At 47.4% G+C, this 27,727-nt stretch overlaps 1 protein-coding gene across 1 annotated transcript; it reads left to right on the plus strand.

Moving 5' to 3' along the window:
* Window positions 1–153: 153 nt before the first annotated feature.
* LOC122370391 (receptor expression-enhancing protein 5-like) lies at window positions 154–26,429 on the plus strand. The gene is made up of 3 exons (XM_043345944.1): window positions 154–377; window positions 24,743–25,144; window positions 25,707–26,429. The coding sequence occupies exons 1-3, from the start codon at window positions 251–253 to the stop codon at window positions 25,745–25,747; spliced, it is 570 nt and encodes a 189-aa protein (XP_043201879.1). The 5' UTR covers window positions 154–250; the 3' UTR covers window positions 25,748–26,429.
* Window positions 26,430–27,727: the final 1,298 nt, after the last annotated feature.

The raw sequence follows: 27,727 nt of genomic DNA on the forward strand, positions 1-27,727 counted from the left end.
GAGGATAGATAAAATATTTCATAAATTATTTTGGTCTTCAATGCAAATCGCCGGATTTTTGACGTCATTAGTTTAATTTTTACCGCCTTCGGTCTCGAAGACACATCTCTACCGAAACAAATCCTTGAACAAATCCCAAACAGAAACAACAGCATTCAGCAAGAAGAGGTTTTGGGACTTGGGTGAGAATCGTGAGGATTTGCGACCACTTTTATTTTAACAAGGCACTTTGTACCCAAAAAGGTTAGAGATGGCTGCGAAGTTTGAACACTACAAGGCTGAACTGGAAAAGTTTCTTAATAAAAGGAACAAATTTACAGAATATCTTGAACTTGCTGAGAAGAAGACCGGTGTCCAGCGCCTTTATATCTTCCTCGGTAAGGCCATTGCATTGCAGTAGGTGGAACTATGGTCATGAGTACCCAAATATAGGAACGTATAGGAACGAATATATATAATATATATATAATATATATAATATATATATTTAATATATATATATATATATATATATATATATATATATAATATATATATATATATATATGGCAATGCTCATTAAATGATAACGCAGCTTTTCCGTTTATAAGCTTACGGTTTATGGACTCTAGTGCTCTTATAGCTTTCTTATTGCTTTCAACATGTTCAAAAAGGATATTACCCAAGCTCATAATGGTTAACAAAAGTATTATTTCCATTAAATTGACCTTATAGTTCGACGCGTTTCGTATATTCCCTATACATTTTCAAGAACAAAGGTCATGTCACACATTTCGGTCAAGTCAGTTCGTTTGAATTAATCCACCGCGAGATAGTCGCTCGTGATAAATTGCAAAAGACATTTCTGAAGAAACTTGATATGCTGTTAGGAAATGAATTAAACGAGTTACATCAACATTAACGAATTGCAGATCTATCCATCCAGGTAAGCGCAGCTTTCTAGTGGGCGACACGTGACCTAGGTCAGGCGCCGACCCTCATACAACTGCAGGGTTCCTCGGGCGTTTATCTGCCGATTGATGGCTGGGTCCTTTTCCCTGATCATGATGGCCTCGAGAGCCGCCAGTCGTCGCCAGTCCGATGCTCTCGCCAGAATGGAGGTGTTGTCCACGATTTCCCGTCTGGTCAGTAGGGTTTGGTGTTCAGTCTGGGTGTGTTGCTGCGGTCCTCCGCTCTGAAGGTGCATAGTTAGGCGCCGGGACAGAGTCGTGGTGGTGAGGCCGATATAGCCACTTGAAGGGAGGAGCGCACAGTCTCCTTTGTTGCATTTGAAGTGGTATACCAGGTTGCTCTGTTTTAGGGGTGACTTGTCATTGGCCATGTTGTTCTTCATGATGAGTGATGTCGTTGTGGGACTCTGATAGTAGATGGAGATTTTGATGCGGTCTTCTGGATGAACGGGCTTGCAGTTGCGCCGTATGATGTTCTTGAGCGCCGACTCTTCTGCTCGATAGCCGCTGGTCATCTGGCTCTTGTAGTAGAGGCTGATGACGTTGCCTTCATTTGATGTTGTCTGTGATCCTTTGTTGATGTGGTTGTTGACGATAGATTGTATTTGTTGGTCGATGGTGGTCAAGTCATAGTCATTATTGACCAGGACCTGCTTTATCCGCTGCAGCTCTTGGTGGACCAGTGGCCAGCTGGAACAGTGCCTGAGGGCTCGGTGGACATACGCCCTCACCACGCCGTCCTTGTAGCGCTGAGGGCACTCGCTTCCACCGTTCAGGCATCTCTCGTTGTCCGTCGGCTTGCGGTAGACACTGGTGGTGAAGTTGCCACTCGCAGCATCGATGGACACATCAAGGAAGCTGATCTTATTGGCTACACTCTCCTCAACAGTGAAGCTGAGGCCGGAGACCTCCTCCAGTCGTGCCTTCAGTCGCTGCAGTGATGACATGTCACTGACTTCCACCAGGATGTCATCGACATATCGGCAGTACAGGTTTGGTTTTACACGGCTTTCACTGAGGACTTCGTTCTCAACTGCCGACATGAACGCCTGGGCGAATAGCACGCCGAGCGGCGAGCCCATGGCGATGCCGTCCTTCTGGTAATAGAGTTGACCTTGCGGGCAGCGGAACGGCGCCTTAGTGGTGCAGAGGCGGAGCATAGCACGCATGACTGGCTCTGGGATGTCGGGTGCTGGCAGATCGACACTGTTGTACAGGTAGTTGGAGATGATGTTGATCGTGCGCTCCACCGGGACGTTGGTGAAGAGGCTGCAGACATCAAGTGATGCTAGAGTTCCGTGTCTGGTCCTGTTTTTGAGCAAATCGATGAACTCAGCAGATGATTTGAGCGAGTACGTGGCAGGGATGAATGGGCTGATGATCTTGTTCAGCTCCTTGGCGAGTTTGTATGTAGGAAGAGGTATCTGCGATATTATAGGCCGAAGGGGATTTCCCTGCTTGTGGGTCTTTACGTTGCCGTAGAAATACCCCGGCTGATATTCGCCCGTTATCTTGTCGAATTTGAAAGTTTTGCTCGCCTTATTTGAAGCACTGATCAGGTCGTTTGCGCTCCTCTTCAATTGGTCTACAGGGTTCCTGGATATCTTTTGAAACTTGCTCTGGTCGCTTAAGATATCTGTTGTTTTCTTGTGGTAGTCCGTGGAGTCCAATATTACAAACATCTGGGACTTGTCCGCCCTCCTAACAACAATAGAGTCATTGTTGCGTAGCTCTGTAGCAGCTCGTTTCAGTCTGGGGTCTGGGGTCCATCTGCTGAGTTCATCGATTTGCTCAAAAACAGGACCAGACACGGAACTCTAGCATCACTTGATGTCTGCAGCCTCTTCACCAACGTCCCGGTGGAGCGCACGATCAACATCATCTCCAACTACCTGTACAACAGTGTCGATCTGCCAGCACCCGACATCCCAGAGCCAGTCATGCGTGCTATGCTCCGCCTCTGCACCACTAAGGCGCCGTTCCGCTGCCCGCAAGGTCAACTCTATTACCAGAAGGACGGCATCGCCATGGGCTCGCCGCTCGGCGTGCTATTCGCCCAGGCGTTCATGTCGGCAGTTGAGAACGAAGTCCTCAGTGAAAGCCGTGTAAAACCAAACCTGTACTGCCGATATGTCGATGACATCCTGGTGGAAGTCAGTGACATGTCATCACTGCAGCGACTGAAGGCACGACTGGAGGAGGTCTCCGGCCTCAGCTTCACTGTTGAGGAGAGTGTAGCCAATAAGATCAGCTTCCTTGATGTGTCCATCGATGCTGCGAGTGGCAACTTCACCACCAGTGTCTACCGCAAGCCGACGGACAACGAGAGATGCCTGAACGGTGGAAGCGAGTGCCCTCAGCGCTACAAGGACGGCGTGGTGAGGGCGTATGTCCACCGAGCCCTCAGGCACTGTTCCAGCTGGCCACTGGTCCACCAAGAGCTGCAGCGGATAAAGCAGGTCCTGGTCAATAATGACTATGACTTGACCACCATCGACCAACAAATACAATCTATCGTCAACAACCACATCAACAAAGGATCACAGACAACATCAAATGAAGGCAACGTCATCAGCCTCTACTACAAGAGCCAGATGACCAGCGGCTATCGAGCAGAAGAGTCGGCGCTCAAGAACATCATACGGCGCAACTGCAAGCCCGTTCATCCAGAAGACCGCATCAAAATCTCCATCTACTATCAGAGTCCCACAACGACATCACTCATCATGAAGAACAACATGGCCAATGACAAGTCACCCCTAAAACAGAGCAACCTGGTATACCACTTCAAATGCAACAAAGGAGACTGTGCGCTCCTCCCTTCAAGTGGCTATATCGGCCTCACCACCACGACTCTGTCCCGGCGCCTAACTATGCACCTTCAGAGCGGAGGACCGCAGCAACACACCCAGACTGAACACCAAACCATAGACCTCTGTATACATGGACTGGACACAGAAAATCCGGCCATGACCACAACGGCCCTAAAAGTAAATGCTTATAACTCGAGAGTCAGTTCACCTACGACATTCATTTTTTCACCGCCGCATAGCCCCATTCATTGAAAATGATGGGGATCATCCGCCGAACCGATGCGGTGTAACGGGGGAGCACCAGCACGTGGCGCGTGAGAGATGTTTATGAAAATGGCGTGACAGTATCTCGGGAACGGCTGGCCCCAATGAGTCCAGATTTGGCACACAGCTAGGTATAACACACCTGCCAATAACGCATGTCCCAATTTTGAGGTGCCGATGCACGTGCGCACGTGCACACCCCTTTTTTGTATCTCAGAAACTGCTCGTCCGATTTCGCTCAAATTTTGTATACAGGCAACAGCCTAACAACCATTGCTGGTTCACACCTCAAGCAAGGGGTGCGGCTGCACGTGCGCACGTGCACACCCCTTGTTCTTATCTTGGAAACTAGCCGCCCGATTTAGCTGAAACTTTGTATCTGCCTCCCTAAGAGCCAAGCTAAACGTTCCTGATACTCATCGCAAGCTTGAATTGCCGCTGCACGTGCGCACGCGCCACGCGCGCACCCCAATTCGTGGCTCGGAAACTAGCGGTTCCGTTTTGTTTTGCTGAGATCTTCTACGCAGCAATGTACTCCATAACCACTGGCGACTTATACATTTGCGTATCTTAGAAACTTATTTCCCAACGGGACTGAACTTCTGCATTATCAGGTGCGGCTGCACGTGCGCACGTGCACACCCCTTGTTTATATCCTGGAAAGTATCCGCCCGATTAAGCTGGAATTTTGTCTATATCTCCCCAAGAGCAAAGCTAACTGTTTCTGATTCTCGTCACAAGCTCGAAGTGCCGCTGCACGTGCGCACGCGCCACGCGCGCGCCCCTAATTGATAGCTCGGAAACTAGCAGTTCCGTTTTGCTGAGATCTTCTACGCAGCAATGTACTCCATAGCTTAACCACTAGCGACTCATACACCTGGTATCCTAGAAATTTGCTTTCGAACGGGACTGAACTTCTGTATAAAGATGAAGTTAATTGGCAGTAAAAGCACATGCATTGTAAAACATATGTATTGCAGATCAGACTGAGCACACTTATACATAGCTGATAGTTCTTCAGCACCGAAAAAACATCCAGCTCATAAACCAGTGGGTACCCACTCATTGGTCAGCTGCACGATGTAGCATTTTTACATGACAAACAGCAAAGCAAACAACAGAACTAACAACAATGCAGGATTCACTTGCGGACGCTTTATCAGTTAGCTGTGATTTTTTTTCGAGAAAACTGGCTCACTGTTGAACCGCCCAATCCCGGGAAGAGCTGTTGGGTACTTGTTCGGGTGAAAGAGGTGCCGTTTTCCCCCAGTCACCCATGAAGACAGGGCACTCGAAAAAGATGTGCTAGAGAGTATATGCTTTCCCGCGTCACACGGCTCACCGACCCGCCAATGGTCGAGCACTTATTGCACTTCTCGAAAAGGTTCCTTGAAATCCGCTGTAATAATAGCAAGAGCCCAACAGTGGCTATGCACAACAATGTAATGGCTTACGCAGAGCTGTTGGATGTCCGCGGATAAGTGCTGGTGCATGTCATAGTCTTCCACCACCGGTGGCGGTAGGATGAAAATGAGAAGAAGGATGGAGTGGGATGGCATTCCATTCATATGGCGCTGACGGCTACTGAGCTCTTGGTTGCTAAACTGGATCATCATGCAGTGACCCTTGTGCGGTCTGGGTGTTCGTCAAAATGATGACAGAAAAGTACACGCGGTAGCGTTTAGCCGATACACGGCCCTTGTGGGCCATGTAGCCGGTGGCCAAGGCCGCCACCACATCGTCGCATTGGATGTCGTGGGTCGCGCCGATTATGTTTCCCAGCGCACGGAGCCGGGGACGTATGTACAAGCACGGACACTCCAGCAGCACGTGCGCCGGGGTGTCCGCTGGTTCACCGCAGACCAGGCAGCGGCCCGCTGGACACTCTTTGTCTTCGCATTGGGCGCACTCGGTCGTTGATCTTCGTCCAATCCGTTGGAGTTACTGTTCTGATCGTCTCCAGTGACCCGACCGGAGCTGGCGGATATCAACAGCCTCCTACCTGGTGGCGGCTCGTCCCGGGGCGGGGGCGCGGTCCCCCATGATGACGGTGCGATGCCAGCCAGCCGGCCAGTCCGCCTGCCACCTCTTCTTGGTGGACCGCGCAACGACCTGCGTGAGGGTGGCGGACGTCAACCGGGGTCATCTGCTGGGACAGCCCGACCGCTTCCTTGGCCAGGGCGTCCGCCCTCTGGTTGTCGGCGAGTCCACAGTGGGCTGGGGCCCATGGCAGCTGTATTGTGCTGCCGTCAGCCGTCAGGCGCTACACTTGGGCCGCAGCGCCTTCAGCCAGGAGCTGCCTCGACTCAAAGGCGTCAGCAGTTGCTCGATCGGCGGAGCGACTCGGCCTCGCCGGCCTACCGGGCACTGCGGCCGATCTTGTCGCTCCTTTTCTATCAGTCTCCCAAATGGGCCACTCTTTTAGAGAGCGTGCGCCGTACAACTCGGTGAGGACCTTGGCCGGCAGGATAGTTTGCTGGGCGGCGACCGGAGCCGGCTCGATCCCTGCTACTACGGCCTGTGCGGGGCTATGCAGCGGTCAGCTGACAGTCGCACACAGCTACCGCTGGAGCAGCCAGATGGCGGAGAGCGGGATCGTTAGGACAGCGGCTGCGTGCTCCAGTGTTCCGTCCACGCATCCTGATGAACGACGCTGTAGGCAATGATTCTCCACATCAGGTCAGCCTGTGGAGCTGCATCGTGGGCTACACCCGGGAGCAAAGGCTGTATCAGCCTCACTGTGCCAAATAGTGCTTAAGGTCACTGTACTCTTCAGCAAGCACCGAACACTGCTGATCAATTTTCCCTCCTACATCATGTCGGCGACTGCTGTTGCTCCTGGAGTTGGCATTTCGATGATGTGCTATCCCTGGGGCATTGTTCGTTGGCGGCTCGTTGACTATCTCTGTAAGTGGCGTCACTGAAAGAAATAGAGAAAAAAGTATGTCGGTCACACTTTATAGGTCGGATAATGTGTGCTTGACGGTAATCTTTTACTTTTAAGAACAAGCGGCCCTCGCCAAGCATGGTCCACAAAGTCATTACTATAGCATGACAAGAACAAGTAAATGTGTTTGTCAAAGTAAGGTTTCTGATAGATTTATGTATTGCAAAACTGCCTTTACACAGTGATACTTGATATTAACCTACGTCCTACAAGCACACCTGCATTGAGAGGCAAACGACTTAAAAGTAATAATGAATGTAAATGCGTCAAGATTGCTATTTTACAGTTTGATCAATGACACTCACAAATAGATTGATTCGAATTCGATGACATTAATTATCTTGTCTGCGAGCATGCCTTCCAACTAGAGTTGCAAAATCTCCCTACCGCACTACCGGCATACCGGTAATTTTTCACTACCGCAGATTTTTTCGTGGTATCTGGCATGTCTTGCCGGTAGCATGCCGGTATTTTTTATTTTGCACCAAAAAAAAAAATTATCAGCATATGACTCAAACTTTGGACACTTGGCTATTGAATTGTAATAAGTTGGACAATGGGTGGCTGCTGGGTGGGGCGGTTACTGAAATTGCCAAAATGTGGCATCTCATGTAGGGGTAAGGGCCAGAATCAAGAATGCAGGTTTGTTAGTATGCCGGTAATTTGGCGGTTTTTTGCTTGGGGCGTGGTAGCATGCCGGTATCCCAGAAAATGTTTGTGGGGCGGGGCGGTGCCGGTAGCAGCCCATTGGGAAAACTTTGCAACTCTACTTCCAACCATGGCAGGCAGTGCAGTAACTAATCTGGTTTATTGAACACCGACTTTGGCGAGCAAACATACCAGAGAAAAAGCAGCAAAGACAAATAACAATGAAGCAAGTTATAAAGCATTACTCACGCTTGAAAGGATCTGGCTAAGGGTGGATGGAACCAGGGGGCTGTCATCCCGAGCTTTCCTATTTGCCGGGCACCCGGATCTTTAACATTACCCGTGACGTCAGCGGACCGGACACTTCTCAGCTGGCCTTCCCCGCAAATTTGGCCTTGAATTCGATTTTGAGGGTCACGGACTCACGGTTGTAAACAAGTTCATTTCCTGTTTCTTGCTTGTGTTGTACCTTGGTTGTACCCTCGAGTTGATTGTTTGAAACCATTGAAACTTAAATTGATTGAATGATTCAGGACTTGATTCAGGATGTCGTACTGTGCGGTGGCTACATGCCGAAGTTACCGAAGGACTGGCAAGTTCTGCACAAAATCGTTTTTTCGGTTCCCGAAGGATCCAGCCACATGTGCGACCTGGGTGCATAGATGTTCGAGGCAGGATCCTATAAATGTGTTGCAGGCAAGGATTTGCTCAGACCACTTTCTTGATTCAGATTATGATCCTTCCTACCTTGTGAAAGCATCCCTGATGCCAGGTGTGAGCCCATGTCTGAAGACTGATGCGGTTCCAACACAGAATCTGCGCAGTGCTGGGTCTTCGGGGTATGTATTTCATTTTAATGGATTTGATATGAATGCCAACTATTCAGTTGGTAATGTACTAATTCGAATCTTTCTTATTGTGATGGAAATTGTAACAAATTTATATTTGCTTTTGGATTTGCACTGTGACTGTGTGCGCTTGTCAGATATGTACCATGACACATTAATTTGTAAATTAGGTTGCTAGTAAGCAGGTAGGTACCAAGTTAGGTACCGCTACCGACATATTTGCATGATACTTGAAACATTTTGCATATCAATATAATCTGTGCATCAGTCACCAATGCTCAAAGCAGCTCACTGAAGTTGTGCCCTATTTGAATGTTGATGTAAATGGTGTTTTCACAGACCGGCGCAACAAAGCACTCGGGCTTCAAGGAGTGATCGCCGACAGATGAAGTCCCTTGCGCAGGACATCATCAACACTGAGGGAGCGTCCTCATCTCTGAGTGATAGATCAAGGTGAGGAGATAATTGAATTTGATATTTTCTTTGTTAGGTGCTTGAACTGTCAATACAAGGGCCCTGTTTCACCAGTGATAGCAGCACGCTGCTATTACACGTGTCAAATTGGGTTTCCATGGAAACATCAACAAAGCATGACTCAGTCAATCTGTGTGATGTCATCAAATATTGCTGCTAGCATCTTCACGGCCATGCGATCAAACAAATGTATCAAACGCAATTCAACGAGACAGCAACTCTGGTCCAAACGAAGCTCACGGATTGCACGAAACGTCATTAGTGTGACCTCATCACATTACGTCAGCTCGTGCAATTTGATAGTAGGTAGCGTGCTGCTATCACCGGTGAAACAGGGCCAAGGGTTCCAGCAATCAGTAGTTTTGATAGAGACTGAATACACTCAGATGCTAGCTTTGAGAATGATGTTGCAATCAGACTCAGACTAAGCTTACCTCTGAATCACTTGAGTGGAAACTGTGGGCAAGGCTCTAAACCTGGGCCCTGTTTCACCGGTGATAGCAGCACGCGGCTATCAAATTGCGCGAGCTGACGTAATGTTCACGTTAGCTGACGCTAGCTGACATTAGCTCACAGTTGTGCAACTCTGAACTTATATTTATTCTATTGCTTTACATTACTCTGAAGAAGACTATTCCTTAACCTTCCAGGCAGGGGGAGTGGGGCCGGGGGGCATTTTCTTACATGGCCATAGTAAAATTGAGTTCATATTGTTTTGACTCTTGGTGACCTGACCTGTGACCTGAGGTGGTATTATCAGTGACCTCTCATAGCAATATATGCACTAGGAAACTGGCGCCCTATCGCTGATTTTCGATTAAATGCATTTTACTTGATGTTATATTGCATTCCCAAGAAGACCCGTGAACAGTTTATTTTTATTGAACATTTTATTTTTGACCTGACCTGTGACATCATCGGTAACCCCAAGGTCAATAAAATTGGATTTCCCCCGAAAAATTAGACAGGGCTAAAGCACGCTGTTTGATTTTGCAGATCCATCCAGTAGTTTCGGAGATATGGGGGAGGCAAAAAAGTCCCACCCCCGCTCGTAAGGTGGCCCGGAGGCCCACCGCCTGCTGGGTCAATTATTAATTTTCAGCTTAACCGTGATGATAATTCACCCTGAAAATGAAGCGCGCTGTTCATTTTTTTTTTATTTCAGATGCAAGAAAATACTAATGCTCTATTTCCTTCCCACAGATCTATCTCACTGGATGCTTCGAACCAGATGGAGTGGTCTCCTGCAGCTACGGATTTGCCGGCTGGCGAGGTCCAGTATCTGTCTCCCCTGGAGGAAGTGCAGAAGTTGAGCCAGCAAAATCGGCGTTTGAAGCTGCGCATGGAGAAACAGAAGCGGCAGTGGCGGCAAGAGAGACAGATGCTTCTGCGGAAGCTGCGAGTGGCTGAGCGGAAGGCGCACAAGCTCCAGAAACTGCTCAGATTGGGAGTCGTCACGGAAAAGCAGGTCTCGACTGTCCAGTCGGGTCACAGAGTGCAGTGGACAGCAGAGGACATCTCTCGGGCACTTGGACTGCGGTGCAGGAGCCGAAAGGCCTACGAGTATGTGCAACAAGTGATGCACCTGCCTCTTCCTTCCGCTGCGACCCTGTCTCGCTGGATCCGCGGCTTCCGCGTGACGCCCGGAGTAATAGAGGCAGCTCTCGCCGTACTGAGGGCAGCAGTCCAAGGTATGGGCGCCTTGGAGCGTCTATGTGTAGTGTCCTTCGACGAGATGGCACTGAGCAGCCGATACTGCTACGACGCATCAGCCGATCAAATCCTTCAAGGATCTAAACTGCAGCTTCTGATGGTTCGTGGACTCTGTGCTGCATGGAAGCAGCCACTATTCTACGAGATCGACTCTCCTATGACTAATCAGAAGCTGAACAGCGTCATCTCCGTGCTGGAGTCGCTGGGTCTGAGGGTGACAGCGGTCGTCAGCGACATGGGCGGAGCAAACGAGGGGATGTGGCGCTCCTCCGGCATCTGCGCCGACCGGACGTGGATCATCAACCCCGTGGACGATACCAGGTATTTCATTAGTGCCAACTTGAATCTCCTCTGTAGATCCAGAATCAATTTTGGCTTGTACTGCAATAACAATGTTAAACAGTTACAATTGTCGTAGTTTATTACGAAAATTATTTTTATGATGCATGAAAATGTAGTAGCTTCGTGATCAATAAGCCATTTAATGCTGTCGGTGACCGATGTGTTTCGCTCCACCACCCCCACTGAACCATACAGCATTGAGATAAGTGTTGTTGGAGGCAACTTTCAGACATATTCATGGACACCCTTGTCGTTAACGTGTGTGTCCGCATCAGTATAAAACATAAATGAATCTTGTTCATAAGGATCTTAAAATTGTTATCTTTGTATGTATGATTTCATTGCCATTTTGTCGATTGATCCCAGATACCTGACTGATCATTTGATGCTTTTCAATATCTTAACAGGTTTCAAGCAAGTGCAGTGGCGTAGTAAAATCATCCTATGAATTTATGAATCATAAATTATGTTTTCGCGGCATGGCCTTGTCCCCGATTCCCACAGATCCAGCCTCACAGTAATCTTAATCCTCACACGTATTGCATACAAAGTGAGCCTGCTGCCCGTGACCCGGTTAAAGTGACCATCCCTGATCCCACTCTAACATTAGTTTTGAGTTGAGATAGCCAAAATGGGGTCCCTGGCTTGCACTTACCGGTTTGAGCACTCACAAGATCGAGCAATGCCTCAAATCGAAAATATCTAATTTCAAAGTTGCAGCACTTGGATTCAGAGGGGCTAATGCATTAGAATGCTCCCTCTGAATGTGTGACGTCAGCGCAGATCTAAAGATTTCAAATCTTTTACTAAAACATTTGGTAGCACGCGATGGTATACGCTGCTTTGCGCGCAACAAGTGCCGCACTTTCAAATAAAGTCACTAGGAACAGCGGAGATCCCAAAAAGTAAACAAACGTAAAAGTCCAATGTCTTGAAAACCGGTGAATATTTTTCGATGAAATTTGGTAGATATTCGTTTTGGCTCTTTCTGAACCGAGCGACATCACTTTCATGCCATTTCATTAACTTTTTTATTTTAACCGCTTTTTGAGCCAGCTATTCGTGAAAAAAACGAGGGAGAGATCCGTTTGACACTCCCCCTACCCTCTCCATGAGTGTGATGGTAAAGGCAACTTCCCAATAACGTTTGGAGGAGCTTTCCTGATCCTAATCCTGCTTGTCCCGTCCATTCCTTTTATCCAAGGAGGGTGTGGGTGTTCGCCGACGCCCCGCACCTGATCAAACTGATGCGGGTGCACACGGTCGCGGACGACGGAGGACTCCTGATACCCGATGGTCGCGGCGGTCGAGCACTGCTGGGTCGAGGTACCTTCCTGGAGCTGCTCGAGCTGGATCGTGCCGAGCTGCGGGTCGCCCACAAGTTGACGAACCTTCATGTTCAGGTAAGTATTTTCAGACGTTTCAGACGAGGTAAATGCTATTTCGATCGATGTTTTTAAGCTTCTAGATCTCATCAGAGATCTTCCAACCGTTTTGCAACTACCAGAGTGGACCGGCTAGAGGGTGCCCTGCACTGGCCACCACCCTGCACTGTCATTTGGATGTCTCGCTTCGTGCTTTACGACGTGCAGGCTGTCTCGCTCCTTCGTTTGTCGCTCAGCTGGTGTCTTGCTGCGGGCTAAACGTGGTTTCTTTGACACATTGTCGAGCTTTTAATATAGCATTTAAGAACTGCTTTAGGGAACGCTGTGACTACCGAACATTACCGCCAACTTAGCTGCTTCAGACAGCGGCCCTGTGCAGCTATGTGTTTTGACTCCTCTGTGGCAAAACTGATGTAGTATTCGCCGCTTTGCTTTTGTTTGTTTGTTTGTTTGTTTGTTTGTTTGTTTGGTTGGTTGGTTGGTTGGTTGGTTGGAAGGTGGAACGATCAGTGAAAACATGCATTTGCTCGCAGAAGTACTGCATAGATTGACGCTTCACCTGGAGTTCCGCCAGCAGCCTCTTAGCAGCCTCACCGCATTTTTTATTGTTAAATTTTAAATAAGTGAGGTGGTACGATCAGTGAAAAATAAACTTTGCTGGTGCGAACCAACACGACGCACAACACCCACGTTTTCCCTTTCCACTAACACGACCTTATAGCACATATTATTGCTTGTAACGTGAAAATGCAATAATATGTTGTCAACATTGTTTTGCAGGGCACCGGTCAGGTGAGCCAGCGGGTCCGGCTGGCCACGCAGCTCTTTTCGCACACGGTGGGCACCGCCATCAAGGAGCTGCTGCCGCGCCGCCAACCACAGGCCGAGGCTGTCTTGACGGCCAATGCGTGGTTTGACGTTTTGAACAGCCGGAGTCAGTTCGACGCCACAATCGAGCGGTCCGCCTATGGGAGGACTGCTGAAATCAAAGCGGTCCAGGACCGGGCCCTGGACAAGATGACGTCTCTGATCTCCGACACTCGTAAAACGTCTGCAAAGCACCCCAACGGTCATCGGAGCATGCTGCCGTTCCAGCAGGGAATGCTACGAACCACAGTATCTCTCCGTGGGCTGTACGAAGAGCTCCATCGTACTGTGCCCGAGCTGCAGTTTGTCCTGACCAGCCACCTGAACCAAGATTGCTTAGAGAACTGCTTTTCGCAGATCCGGAGCCTGGGTGGAGCGAATACCACGCCCAACGCGGTAGAAGTGCGCTCCCGCCTGAAAGTGCTGCTAATGGCGCCGGCTCCACAGGTGGCTGCTTCCAGCGGTCGAGCAGTACTGCAGCTGGAACCCAGCGACTTAATGTCGACGAGCCGCGCACCGCAGCAGCTCCCGTGCGTCTCCAACGAGGCCCTGGAGGGCCTGCTCATTCAGGTACTTAGACCTACCAGCTGGGGGCACTGCCTGAATTGCTACATGTCTACTATCCTCCACGCCCTTGGAACGTATGAAATTTTGCAAATAGAGGATCATATGATTCTATCTTATTATTAAGCACTGCTTTAAAGTAATATTTTAAGTTTATAGTAGAGATTCTCATTTTATGCATAATCGTGCAGGCATACAAAAAACGGCAATGTCTAGGCATGCAGTGCCAACTGCCAAATATAGCTGATTTGGCATTCGTACTATCATTGCATCCATTTCCAGCTTTGACAGTTCTCAACTTTTCCAGTTTGAAGAGCCGGACCAAGAACTGGCGGCACGTGAGGACAACGAAGCAGAAGGAGCCTACCAGGCAGTAGCCGCTCCTCCATCTTCATCTCACGAAGAGGTCACGCCTCTCCAGTCGGAATCTGCGACAGCTGGAGACGAGCGCCTGGAACGGGAGGCCCTTGCGTTTGTCGCTGGCTTCGTCGCGGCCAAGTGCCGCCACCTGGATGCTGGGCTGGGACAGACTACAGACCAAGCTCCGCCCAGCTCAGTCCCATCCAGCTGGGTCCGCGCCCTCAGCCGGGGTAGGCTCACCGTGCCATCGCCGAACTGGATGACCATCGTGGAAGAGTTCGAGGTCATCTTCCGGTTGATGATGGGTGATACCGTCGACGGTCAGTCCGGTATCGTGCAGAGGCTGCTGGCGGCACTCCAGGTAAAGCGTCCATCTCTGGACGCCAGGATCGCGAGGAAGCTGGTGACGACGCGGGTCCACCTTCGGATCCGCTCACTAAACCAGCGCCAGGACGAAGTCGCAGCCGAGAGACGCGCCGCCAAGCAAGTCCGCCAGCACGTCCGGAGTGGTGAGCTGCATTTATTTCTTTTCGACTTGCTCGACATTTTTATCGCTATCATTCAATCGTCTTCAATCGTCATGGTAATCAAGCCATTGTAACCAGCTCTATGAGTGTAATGTCTGCATTATCTCTCCTATTTTTGTTTTGCACTTGAATGTGTCTATTTATTGCGCCCAGTTCAATTGGACAAATAGTCGAAATCGGAGTTGGCGTTAAACAGGACGGATTGCATGCTATATCTTGACTTTGGTAATCAGTAAAATTCCGGAGAGTCAGAATAGTTGAAGTGTCTACCGACCCTCCTTTCCGCTAGACCAATCGTTTAGTAGTGCTCCCAGCGAGCAGTGTTGTTACGATAAGTGGTGCTCGCGCTAAGATATTGTACAGTCTGTCTTAAAAGTACCGCGCAAAGTGACGGTGGATCCATCAAGCCTGACCGAGGGAGGGCCTGCTTAATTTGAGTCATCGAAGCAATTGATATTCTCGTCCATTCCTCAGGTCAATTGGTTCGGTGACTTTTAAATTAAAGCAGGCCTTTCTTCGGTAAGGCTTGATGGATCCACCGCCACTTTGCGCGGTACTTTTAAGACAGACTGTACACACTAAATTTTGGGGTTTCCCACTTAACATTAGTTTAAGCTCACCGACCGTCGCCATTTCAACAATCACTATTCACTATTAATTCTATCTTTATTTAAACAGCACCTTAATTAGATAGATTTTGTGGCCATTGATACGTCCACGTATTGCAGAGCTCAGGCCACCACTTAGGTAAGAAGGATCATTGATTTCACTTGACTTTGTTTCAGGTAAATCGGCAGGAAGCAGCTGAATCAGGTGGAGAACGCACTGCGTCTGCCGGCGGCGTCCAGTGCCGACATCTTTACCCCGGCATCACTCGCCAGTGTGGAGAGCGCCGTCACTTTCTGTCTTCTGAGGCTGTCAGACAGTTCAGCCGGGCAGCGAGCAGCTCCCGGCGCACCATCACTGGGAGCCAGGCCGGCCTACGCGAGGAGCGGATCACTTGTGCTTACGACTTCGTCCTGGCGCTGGTTTAGTGAGCGGATCCGAAGGTGGACCCGCGTCGTCACCAGCTTCCTCGCGATCCTGGCGTCCAGAGATGGACGCTTTACCTGGAGTGCCGCCAGCAGCCTCTGCACGATACCGGACTGACCGTCGACGGTAGCACCCATCATCAACCGGAAGATGACCTCGAACTCTTCCACGATGGTCATCCAGTTCGGCGATGGCACGGTGAGCCTACCCCGGCTGAGGCGCGGACCCAGGGCGTGATCACGCGAGCTGCCGGCTTGGCCTCTTGCTCCTTGTGCCGACTCGTGGTTGCGTTAACCATTCGTGATTGCGTTGTGCCGACTCGTGGTTGCGTGAACCATTCATGGTTGCGTTAACCATTCGTGATTGCGTTGTGCTGACTCGTGGTTGCGTTAACCATTCGTGGTTGCGTTAACCATTCGTGATTGCGTTGTGCCGACCCGTGGTTGCGTTAACCATTCGTGGTTGCGTTAACCATTCGTGATTGCGTTGTGCCGACTCGTGGTTGCGTTAACCATTCGTGATTGCGTTGTGCCGACTCGTGGTTGCGTTAACCATTCGTGATTGCGTTGTGCCGACTCGTGGTTGCGTTACCCATCGTCTGTGTGCCCGTGTGTGCGGGGACACGGACCACATGTGCTCCCTCACTGGATGGATATTGGATAGACATGCGCGAGCAGTGTTGGGGTCGTTTTGTTTCCTGTCATGGAATACATCTGTTGGTGGTTCTTAATTGGTTCGGTACCTAGGCTTTCGGACGGAGTGAATCAATGCTTTCGTTATTGTGCCCATGTGGCCGAACAAAAACACGATATCATCACCATTCACCATCCAGATACACCCCAGTTGCCCGCATGGCTTTGGCCCCCGGGACCCTAACACCGATAGCCCCGCGATTACGCACAGGAACATAAACCAAAACATAGTCCTTGCAATGCATTCCTCCAGGCTCCATCGCAGTCCTTTGTCTAGCAATTTTCGGAGTACGTATCTGCGGTATCGCGTCCGTAGCAGCCTTGGGAGCTGCTGGTGACTACAGGGGCCTCACGGGTCCCGAGTCATGTGGGCCATAGCACCACAGGGCACCGCATCTTTTTCGAGATAAATGACCGTTATGAAGCATGTCGCATTTTCCTGAGCATGACCTGGCGTTAACATAACTTAAGCGCCTGCCGGCCCTCGCCTGCCTGCGGCTGACAGCTGACGAGTGACGAGCCACCTGGAGATCGCCAACTCAACCCTAATTACGGCGTTGTCCGCTAGGTGGCGGGGTCGTACGATCCAAGTCGGGACAGGGGATTCTCATAATTATTTTGTTATCATATTTTCCCCCTTTTTAAAGTCATTTAAAAGCGCTATTGCACAAGTAATTTTTCGATTAGCAGCGATTCCAGCCGCCGCATCAGGGTCAGGATGGAGCCAGGGAGCGTATGCGCCGGTGACGTCACCGTAGTGTTGCAGATTTGTAACATTAGCGAGCCCGGACGATCTTACCTAACTTATACGGCCTTGGATGGAACCACAGTGTATAGATGTAACGATGCGTCAATCAGAAACGTTTGCTTGCTCTTCCCGTGGGATCTTGTAGGTAAATGGTCTTCTTCAAAATGCAGCTAAAAAACGAACAATTGTTCAACAAATAACCTTCTACTTGTGACATCTCATAACGTATCAGTTTGTATGCACACCGACACCAATTATTCAACCGAAACTAATGATAAGTCCTCAATATGAAACACTTAAAAGTGAAACTTAAATATACAATCCCAGTTGTATGCCTATTTTATGACAAAACACGTAGGTCTGGGAATAATGCTAATGATACTTTACAGAAAGTCACGTGCTCTTTTCCGTCGCCGTCATTAAGACGAATTCATTTAAGACGGTCCGTCATGAGCGTTGCACTTTTATCCCCTTTCAGAGCAATAAAACCGATTTAACGTTTCTTCTGTTAATACTGTTTTTTAGAACAAGTATCCTAGAATACAACAGTATAGGAAATTAGCTCAATTGCTCACCAACTACCGGATATTTATCCGCATACAATTACAACGATCAGAATCTGCTGGATTACACGATCAACAGTTTTAAGTTGTTTGTTGTTATTGTTAGTTATGATATCAACTATTCAGGTGTGAATAAGCGGTAGTTGTGGGGACCATGATTGTATTCAAAGTTTCAACAAAATGGGACTGTTTATTTCCGAGATATAATGGAGGGGTGCGCACGTGCGCACGTGCAGCGGCACCTCAACATTGAGACGAACACCAGCAATGGTTATAAGACACTTGGGTATATGCAAAATTTCAGCTAAATCGGGTGGCTAGTTTCCAAGATAAGAACAAGGGGTGTGCACGTGTGCACGTGCAGCCGCACCCCTTGCTTGAGGTGTGAACCAGCAATGGTTGTTAGGCTGTTGCCTGTATACAAAATTTGAGCGAAATCGGACGAGTAGTTTCTGAGATACAAAAAAGGGGTGTGCACGTGCGCACGTGCATCGGCACCTCAAAATTGGGACATGCGTTATTGGCAGGTGTGTTATACCTAGCTGTGTGCCAAATCTGGACTCATTCGGTCCAGCCGTTCCCGAGATACTGTCACGCCATTTTCATAAACATCTCTCACGCGTCACGTGCTGGTGCTCCCCCGTTACACCGCATCGGTTCGGCGGATGATCCCCATCATTGTCAATGAATGGGGCTATGCGGCGGTGAAAAAATGAATGTCGTAGGTGAACTGACTCTCGAGTTATAAGCATTTACTTTTAGGGCCGTTGTGGTCATGGCCGGATTTTCTGTGTCCAGTCCATGTATACAGAGGTCTATGACCAAACCCTACTGACCAGACGGGAAATCGTGGACAACACCTCCATTCTGGCGAGAGCATCGGACTGGCGACGACTGGCGGCTCTCGAGGCCATCATGATCAGGGAAAAGGACCCAGCCATCAATCGGCAGATAAACGCCCGAGGAACCCTGCAGTTGTATGAGGGTCGGCGCCTGACCTAGGTCACGTGTCGCCCACTAGAAAGCTGCGCTTACCTGGATGGATAGATCTGCAATTCGTTAATGTTGATGTAACTCGTTTAATTCATTTCCTAACAGCATATCAAGTTTCTTCAGAAATGTCTTTTGCAATTTATCACGAGCGACTATCTCGCGGTGGATTAATTCAAACGAACTGACTTGACCGAAATGTGTGACATGACCTTTGTTCTTGAAAATGTATAGGGAATATACGAAACGCGTCGAACTATAAGGTCAATTTAATGGAAATAATACTTTTGTTAACCATTATGAGCTTGGGTAATATCCTTTTTGAACATGTTGAAAGCAATAAGAAAGCTATAAGAGCACTAGAGTCCATAAACCGTAAGCTTATAAACGGAAAAGCTGCGTTATCATTTAATGAGCATTGCCATAAGAATAATCTGCTTCCAGCTTACACTAATATATATATATATATATATATATATATATATATATATATATATATATATATATATATATATATATATATATATATATATATATATATATATATATATATATATATATATATATATATATATATATATATATATATATATATATATTACATTGGTGTATTTGGGCAAGATATTTTCTTTGAGGCAGATGTCATTAAACAGCAAGGCAGCTTTCGCTTTTGATAGTTTTTTGTTGAGTTTTTGGGCTTGGTTGAATGTTTTCTTGATTGTTTCAGGTAGCGAGTTTAATGTTTCAGTTATATTCATTAAAGTTTTTCATTTTGTCGACGCGTTTCGATTGTATTCTCAAACAATCATTTTCAAGACTGAGTACAAAATCAACAGGGTCCGTCGGGATATGCTACTTCTCATTCGTCGTTTAGGAAAATAGCTATGCAACAAAAACATGTGACGGCATAATCATAACACTTTCACTAAGCTGGCGCAAATACGACAGTCAACTATTTACATTGATCGATGATCGTACACACATACTACAAACGTGCATGTTTCATGAAGCACTCACGCACCATTTGAATCACTTTCCATCTACATGACATTCCACACAGTTTCCTACATACAATTCAGGCGTGACACATATCATCTCTACACTCCCCAGAGTGCCAGAGAGATGTTTGTGTACTTTTGTATGTTGAGTGGTGGTTTGTGTCTGGTGATGTATATCGCCTCGTGTATGAACAGTCGATGGTGGTCGTTGACAGTGGCGATGATCTCAGTGTTCTCCTTCAGGTGTTTGTGAGTGGGTTTGTGTTTGTGTTGTTCAAGCCAGTGTTCTACTGGGCCTTCTGTTCTACTGGTGTTCTAGAGATATATATATATATATATATATATATATATATATATATATATATATATATATAATATATATATATATATATATATATATATATATATATATATATATATATATATATATATATATATATATATATATATATATATATATATACAATATAACGAATATATATAGGAATAAGGAACGTATAGGAACGTAGGAAAGTTCCCATTTATGAGAACGGAAGGTAATTTTTCGGCCGTTCGCCCACTAAAACTCATTAGTGCATCACGTCTCAAAAAAGTGCAGGCTAATTTAAGTATCTACTAAATCTCTATAAAATTATCTTTAATCTGACCGTTGAACAAGGAAATTGACCGTCGAATGATATTTTTAATGATTTTTTGAAATGACGGAATGGTGAAAACATGGGTTATACTACATTTAACATGCAATTTAAAGGAAAATGAAGCGTTTTTACATTTTGAGGTCAAGTATAATAATTTTCGCCTGGTTATGAAGTTTCATACTAGCGACACCAGATGCTGACATTGCAAGCGAACGCGCGGACAGTCCCGAGGTAATATTGTTGACTTTTGGTGTCGGGGCGCACGACCGCGTGGAACGTCAGTGATTTTACCGAACTACTGTTGTAAACTCAGTTTCAGTGGTTTAAACTTATTCAGCTGTATTTCATCAGCCCGGAAAGACATATTTTATTTGGATGCTAGCTGTTTAGCGTTGTTTTATGAGGTGAGTCATGAGCGTGGTTTTTGCCTTCCGTGTTTCTAAGCATGATCGTTTTGGGGGAATTTCTCTTATATAGGTCGCTCTGTGTGGCTTATTCATAATTTTTATGCTGATTTCGATCATTCCTCGTGCCCATCCTACCAGGCCTTTTGCCACTTACACTCATTAAGAAAGGAAAAAACTAGATTTTCCATGGGACTAGGTGTTTTGAGGGTGTAACATATTCAGCGTTCCCATATTTGGATACTTCCCTGTGCTCGTCAACTATCGGTGATAAACAGACAGGTGCTTGACATGTCTCCACCCTCGGCGCGGACGGTGGATATAGGTATGGAAGACCTTGTTGAACATCGCTGAGCGTTATGAATTACGTAATCCTGCAGAGGGGGGCGTGCCCGCTGCGAGATCGACGGGAATAAAAGCGCAGAAGACCGGGCGAAACATGCGACGGTCTTGCCGGAAAGGTCATCTGATGATTGTTGCGTTAAAGGGACCATCCCACCTTAACATTAGATTTGAGTTGAGATAGCCAAAATGGGGTCCCTGGCTCACAATTACCGGTTTCGGCACTCACAACATCGAGAAATGCCTTAAATCGGAAATATTGAATTTCAAAATTGCAGCATTTTGATTCAGAGGGGCTAATGCTTAGGAATACCCCTCTGAATGTGTGACGTCAGCGCAAATATCTAACGATTTTTAAATGTTTGACTAAAACGTCTTGTAGCACGCGGTGGTATATGATATTTGCGCGCAACATCTGCCGCAAACGCCGCACTTCTAAAATAAAGTCGCTAGAAACAGCGGAGATCCCAAAAAAAGTAAACAAAAGTAAAAGTCTAATATCTTGAAAACCAGTGAACATTTTTCGGTGAAATTTGGTAGATATTCGTTTTCGCTCTTTCTGAACCGAGCGACATCACTTTCATGCCAATTCATAAACTTTTTTGAAGGTGGGAGGGTCCCTTTAACAATAATTTGCGGCGTTGGACGTGATGCTTGTTAATGAAAAGAGCCCCTGAAAGGCGTCGGTGAAATCATACCCAATTTTGGGTACGCCGTTCCCATAATAAGGAACGCTTACAGCGCCAGTGTACGAGAGCGTTCCCAAATTTGGGCTCGCGGCCCGGATGATGGACTGCTTTAGAAATAGGGGAACGGTTTGAAACTACGATGGGCCTTACAATATCAAACTCTTTCCCAACAATATTGAGACAAATATCAGGCGGTTCACGATCGTTTTATATTTTTTGGACGTCATTTAACGGTTCTTCTTCTTGTTTTAAATAATGCCTACATGGCGTTCCCATATTTGGGTTTATCGTTCCCAAACATGGGAACGAAAATGCGTTCCCGAAAATGGGTACGCTTGACCATAGTTCCGCCTACTGATTGGGGAAGCTGTAAATGTTCTCCTTGCCTTACCTTACCTTACCTTGTTGGTAGTCGGGAAAAAAGGCTACTTGGCCTGGAGATCCCGTTCTCATCGAGCTCAAGGTTTGGGAGTATCTAGGCTCTTAAGGGTAGGGAGTGTCGAACATGATGCCTCTCCAGTGCTTGTCAAGTAGTGTCTTGAACTCGTTGACTGTTGTGGCAGACACAACTTGTGGCGGGAGAGAGTTCCAGTCATTGACTGCTCGGGAGCTGAACACGCTCTTGCGGATGGTGGTCTTCACGCTAGTTTTGCACAGCTTCCATTGATGTCCCCGTGTCCTAGCTGAGTCAGACTTGCGTAGAAACATCTCCGGAGGTACGTCGATGCCGCCGTGGAGCATCTGGTATACGGTGACCATGGCGGTGTTTCACGGGCTGCTGCTACCACGCTGCTATCAAATTGCGCGAGCTGACGTCACACTTGTGGTAGTGTTGGAGCAATGGGCCTGTTGATTTCTCCATGGAAACCCAATTTGACAAGTCGTAAAATCGGCGTGCTGCTATCACCGGTGAAACAGGGCCCATGTCTCCTCTTCTACGTCGGTAATAAAGATTCTGTACCTAATAAATTCTCGTGTCGTGTATCATATGGTGTATCTTCAGTGTTAGTAAAAATGTCATTTTTTTGGTGCGATTAATTCAGACTGGAGAAGAACAGGTATTGTCCACATGTCCGGCGTAACAGGCAGATTGTGCCAAAATTTCAGCCCATTAGGTACCTGGCATGAGTCAGTGAGTCAAAATTTTGACACAAGGATAATTGAAGAAATTTTTGCACAGGTGGATGGGACGACGGTGAAAACAGGGCGCCTGGGGCAATTTGATCAAGGTTCGTGAAATTCACACGTGACATTTAGCATGTAGAAGGCCCACAAAGGGGGAGTAGTTCCAAATGTCACGTGGCTAATTTGCCCTCCGGCACCCTGTTTTCAACGGCGTCTGGTGGACGAGTTAAAGATATTTTGGGACAAGATGACAAGATCCAACCTTAGCTAGCTCTCTCTCCTTACCTACAGTCTACATTTAAATTGAGTACTCACCTGTCCCTGGATTGACTCATGCCAGACAGGAAAAATCCATACACTACTTTCGACGCCATGGGGCTCATGTGCTGAAATTTGCCACAATTGATTTTGTGCCAACATTTTGACAATTAGTGTTAAAAGTTCAGGCTGATTTGTGACAAACCTTAGTCCTTACTTCCAATCAGACTTTTGGAGGTCCAGTTGTCTGTGGTCCTGTTGTTTGAGGTCCAATCGCCATTCCAATAATCCTTGGATGATAAGAACCAAGTTTTGGCACTAATTACCCTGGTTTTAGATAGGTACAGATTGTGTCAAAATTTAGCACAAATTGCTTGCGCAAAATTGTGGCACATCAACATAAAAGCCCCCATGGCATCTGGTGACAGAACAGATGTACAGATGTGTGGTAAATGCCATTAAACTGCCAATATTATGAACAGTCAATGGCTATCTGCAATTTTCATTCTCATCTTGGATTTTCTAAAATCTTGAACTGAAACTTGGCAATTACTTGTGACTATTTCATGATCATGATGTATATTGTACAGAGTATATAGAACACCTATATTGTATACATTTCTTAAATCAATCTTTTTCAACCAAACATGTGCTCACGTGATAAAATGAATGTCGCCATCATGTTCTATGCCCAAAAGTACCCTTAAGACGTGTCATATGCTGTGAATACCAGTTTTGATTTTCAGAGATAAAGTCCTTAGTTTAATGGGTGACCTTTGAAAAGTCAATGGCAAGTGTCAAGAGAATTCGGGCCCGATGTTACTTCTTGAAGTGGTTCATGTCCTGTGGTGAAATAGCTCTATTTGTTTCCGAGTTATGCGTCGGTTTTTCGAAAAAAATATTGGAATGGGCATAAGATTGCCTTTGATGACCTCTAGTCTGATGACCTCACCTTTTACCTGACCCGAAAATGACTGATTTATTTTTGTGGTGATTTTAATGCCCTTTTGAATGTCGTTTACCGCGTGTCACTACGTAGCTCAGGAGCTGAGTTAGAAGGGGGAGGGGTAGTTCAAACACCACCATCCCCCCGGTCCGGCGCGGTTGGCGCCGAGCCACGAAACAGCTACCGATGCACCTTCCGGGAAGCTGAAACCCAAGAAGGTACCTTGCTGGCAGAATTCCAGCGTCTTAGGTACATGAACCCAGGCAATCCATCCTGCAGATATGACCTTGCATGACAAAAATGGCTGGCGTCTTTCACATCCTACTGCCTTCGCATAAGTTTGCACTGAGAGCATGAGTGGGCGAAACACAAATGTCCAACTTTTTGCAGCTAAACCCAGGGTATATTGAATTAGGGCTAAACCATATGCACAGTCAGGTGCTTTGTGTTTTCAAGGTTGCTTTTAGAATCAGATACTGTTTGACAACCTAGTGAAACACCCAGTACACCAGCTTCTTTTCTGCATTAACCCGTTCCCTGCATCTGGGCGCCGATGACCGTGGAATTCCAGGGAATCGTCGGCATCATCAACACCATTCTTGCCTCTGCCCTCAGGCGTGGTTGCCCTGCTGGCGCTGTACCTGGCCTTCGGCTACGCCGCCGGTCTGCTGTGCAACATCATCGCGTTCGTGTACCCCGCCTACGCGTCCATCAAGGCCGTGGAGTCGTCGCGCAAGGAGGACGACACCCAGTGGCTGACCTACTGGGTGGTGTACGCCGTGTTCGGCACCGTCGAGTTCTTCTCGGACATCCTGCTCAGCTGGTTCCCGTTCTACTGGCTGTTCAAGTGTATGTTCCTGATGTACTGCGCCGTGCCGGCCTCGTGGAACGGCAGCGCCGTCATCTACAAGCGTGTCATCAGGCCCCACTTCCTCAAGTATGAGAGTGATCTGGACGAGATTGCCGATGAGATCCGTGAAAAGGCCAAGAAGTATGTCGACCTGTCGGCGCAGAAGGGTGAGCAATTTACCGTTGATAAGTATTGCTTGTCAGAATTTGTTGTCACCCTAACGCACATTCGGTGCGGGTTGACTTGGAGTAGTTCGGGACTAGCGGTTGGGATTTATGCCGGTTTTATGCCTGACTAGCTTTGGTGGTTTGCTCAAGATACGGTCGGACCGATAGGGCGTTGCTGTTTGCACGGTGCCTGTGTGTTTCTGTGATAAAGGCAGTGATGTCGGTGGTTCGTGGTAGAGATTGTTGCGCTTGCTTTATGCCAACATAGCTATGCTTTATGCCTAGCATGCGCTTAGGGGTAAGATTTCTCAGATAGTGCTTGTTCCTCCGTTCCTCGGAAATTGTAATACAGATCAAGCAATGTCACTCAACTCACTCATGGATTGTGCTCATTGCCGGGTGGAATGTATCCTCACTGAGTGTCAGGAATCGCCAGCCCACGATCCATTGTCCACGCGTGAATGTCTTCGAGCTATTACTGGCGCACAGTGTATTAAACAGCGGGCATGACCAGGTCTTGGTTCCTGTATTGTTAACACCCTGTTCCTGCGGCCTTTTTCAGCGATGGAGACTGCCAGCGATGCCGCTAATAAGCTGGAGTGAGAGAGGGGTCGCCACAGGGGCGAACTGAGCGAGCTCCAGCCGCAGCAGAGCCGTCCTTCGCGACCGACCGCCAGTGTGTCCGGTGCTTTACAAGGACGTACGTCAGCGTGCCCGGGACCGGCAGTGGACTCGGGTGGCTGGCTGAAGGGTGACCTATCCCCTCACTCATGGTCTTTGTACATGTTTTTGGGAGGCGTACTGTCCCGCTTGGTCTGTTTCTTAGGATCTTTTTTGATAGTTTTTCCTTTTCGTAGCCAATACCAGATTGTCGTAGTATGGCGACGGCTCTAAGTTTGTAAGCTGTTGCCTGTGTGTGGCACTCTTCAACGTGTAATCAATGTATTCTGGTGCTTGGGCAGTTTTACAGGCATCTGCGCCCTCCGATGATAACGCGCTGTTATTGGTGACCCTTAGTGCCTCGCGATCGCTTGCAAGATTATTACATGCTGGTTGTGAATCTCGCTCCATCCATGCATCGTTGTTGCTGTCTGGCTTGTTGCACTGCAGACGTACTATGTGCGAGGTTTATGTATTCTGGTCTATCGCTCTTCGACATGCCAAGCTGGTCACAACAAGCTATCGGGCAATCTGAGCGTCACCTGTCTCGTCACTAGTCTTGTTTGGAATAACAAACTAGTCTTGCTGTGAATCCCTTCTACCGAAAATAAAGCTTTAAGTCATTGCTATTTCTTTCAGGTTCTGCAATCCGCATAGTTAGCTCAAGCGTACCTATATCAGTTTCTGGTTAGATGTTGAGATGTTGATCAGAGCGGGCAGTTACCTACACTTAGCAAGAATGATTGCGCTCCGAAAGCAGCGCACAGTTGCATGAATGAAGGATTGGCACGGAGAGTAGGCAACTGGATTCACAAACCTGTTCAAAGCGACTTACTGTATGCCTGGCCTATTCAAATACATTAGCCTGAGGGGTGTGGTAATAACTGGTGTAAGCAAAGTGACCACGGTCAAAAACGAATTACCATAGTGTAAAGGTCGTTCTCCACGGTACATGTTTTGCGCGTTTTAAATGACGTTTTAACGCTTTTTTGATGTTTTGCGAGTTTTTCATGATCCGGCGTTGATCTGTACCATTAAATTACACGGTGCCATCTCCACGGCGGAAGATTTGTCAAAAATCGAAAAACGCGTGGCTTCATAAAATCAAAAAACTGCAAAACTCGTAAAACGCGTCAGGTTGTGTCATGCAAAACTCGTAAAACCTTTAAAAAACGCAAAACTCTCATTTGTAAAAACGCGCGATTTTATCCAAACATTTGGATCGAATGAAAGTTTTCCGGTTTTTGACAAGGCTAAGAAGGTAATCCTTCTGCTATTAACCCGCGCCCCGTTGAGCTCTGCCGAGCAACGCGCCCGGTTGGGGGGGGGCCATTTTGGCCCCCCCCCCTAAGCTCTCGAGAACCACGCAACATAGCGACAAGCGGTAAACGGCGTTGGATAGCCCGAACGGGGAACTACCTTGTGACCCAATTTTATTGACCTAGGTCAAACCGATGACGTCACAGGTCAGGTCAAAGGTCCAATTTTCACCGTTTACAGGCACTTCAAGAAATGCGTTGTAAAATCGAGTAAAATGCATTTAATTGAAAATCATCGATGGGGAAATGTTCTTCAAACACATATTTTGCTATTTGAGGTCACTGATACCAGGTCAGGTCACAGAGGTCAGGTCACGGGGGGGTCACAATATGAAAGTGTCGTGTGATACATGTTTTATGGTCCATTTTACATGACAAATGCGATTATATGGGTCAGGCAGTCTTTGGGGCCAGCTTAGATCACGTTTTGGTCAAGGTCAGGTCAAGGTCAGGTCAAGGTCAGGTCAAATTAGGTCAAATTTCAAAGTTAATATTTTTGCATAAAATGGGTATCGAATCGATGCAGCTCGTCACGGGGAGTTCAATGGTGGTCTTTGTTTTGCCTTATGTGGTCTAGAATCGCTAAAAATTGGGTTAAAAAATT

This window comes from Amphibalanus amphitrite, unplaced genomic scaffold, assembly GCF_019059575.1.
Source record: "Amphibalanus amphitrite isolate SeventyFive unplaced genomic scaffold, NRLGWU_Aamphi_draft 001129F_arrow, whole genome shotgun sequence".
Classification (NCBI taxonomy): domain Eukaryota; kingdom Metazoa; phylum Arthropoda; class Thecostraca; order Balanomorpha; family Balanidae; genus Amphibalanus; species Amphibalanus amphitrite.

What these genes read in the sequence shown, in the direction of transcription:
- LOC122370391 (XM_043345944.1), top strand. Translation starts at nt 251, where the DNA reads ATGGCTGCGAAGTTTGAACACTACAAGGCTGAACTGGAAAAGTTTCTT. An exon ending in GCGCCTTTATATCTTCCTCG is followed by an intron (nt 378 to 24,742) that starts GTAAGGCCATTG and finishes CTCTGCCCTCAG; the next exon opens with GCGTGGTTGCCCTGCTGGCG. An exon ending in CGACCTGTCGGCGCAGAAGG is followed by an intron (nt 25,145 to 25,706) that starts GTGAGCAATTTA and finishes GGCCTTTTTCAG; the next exon opens with CGATGGAGACTGCCAGCGAT.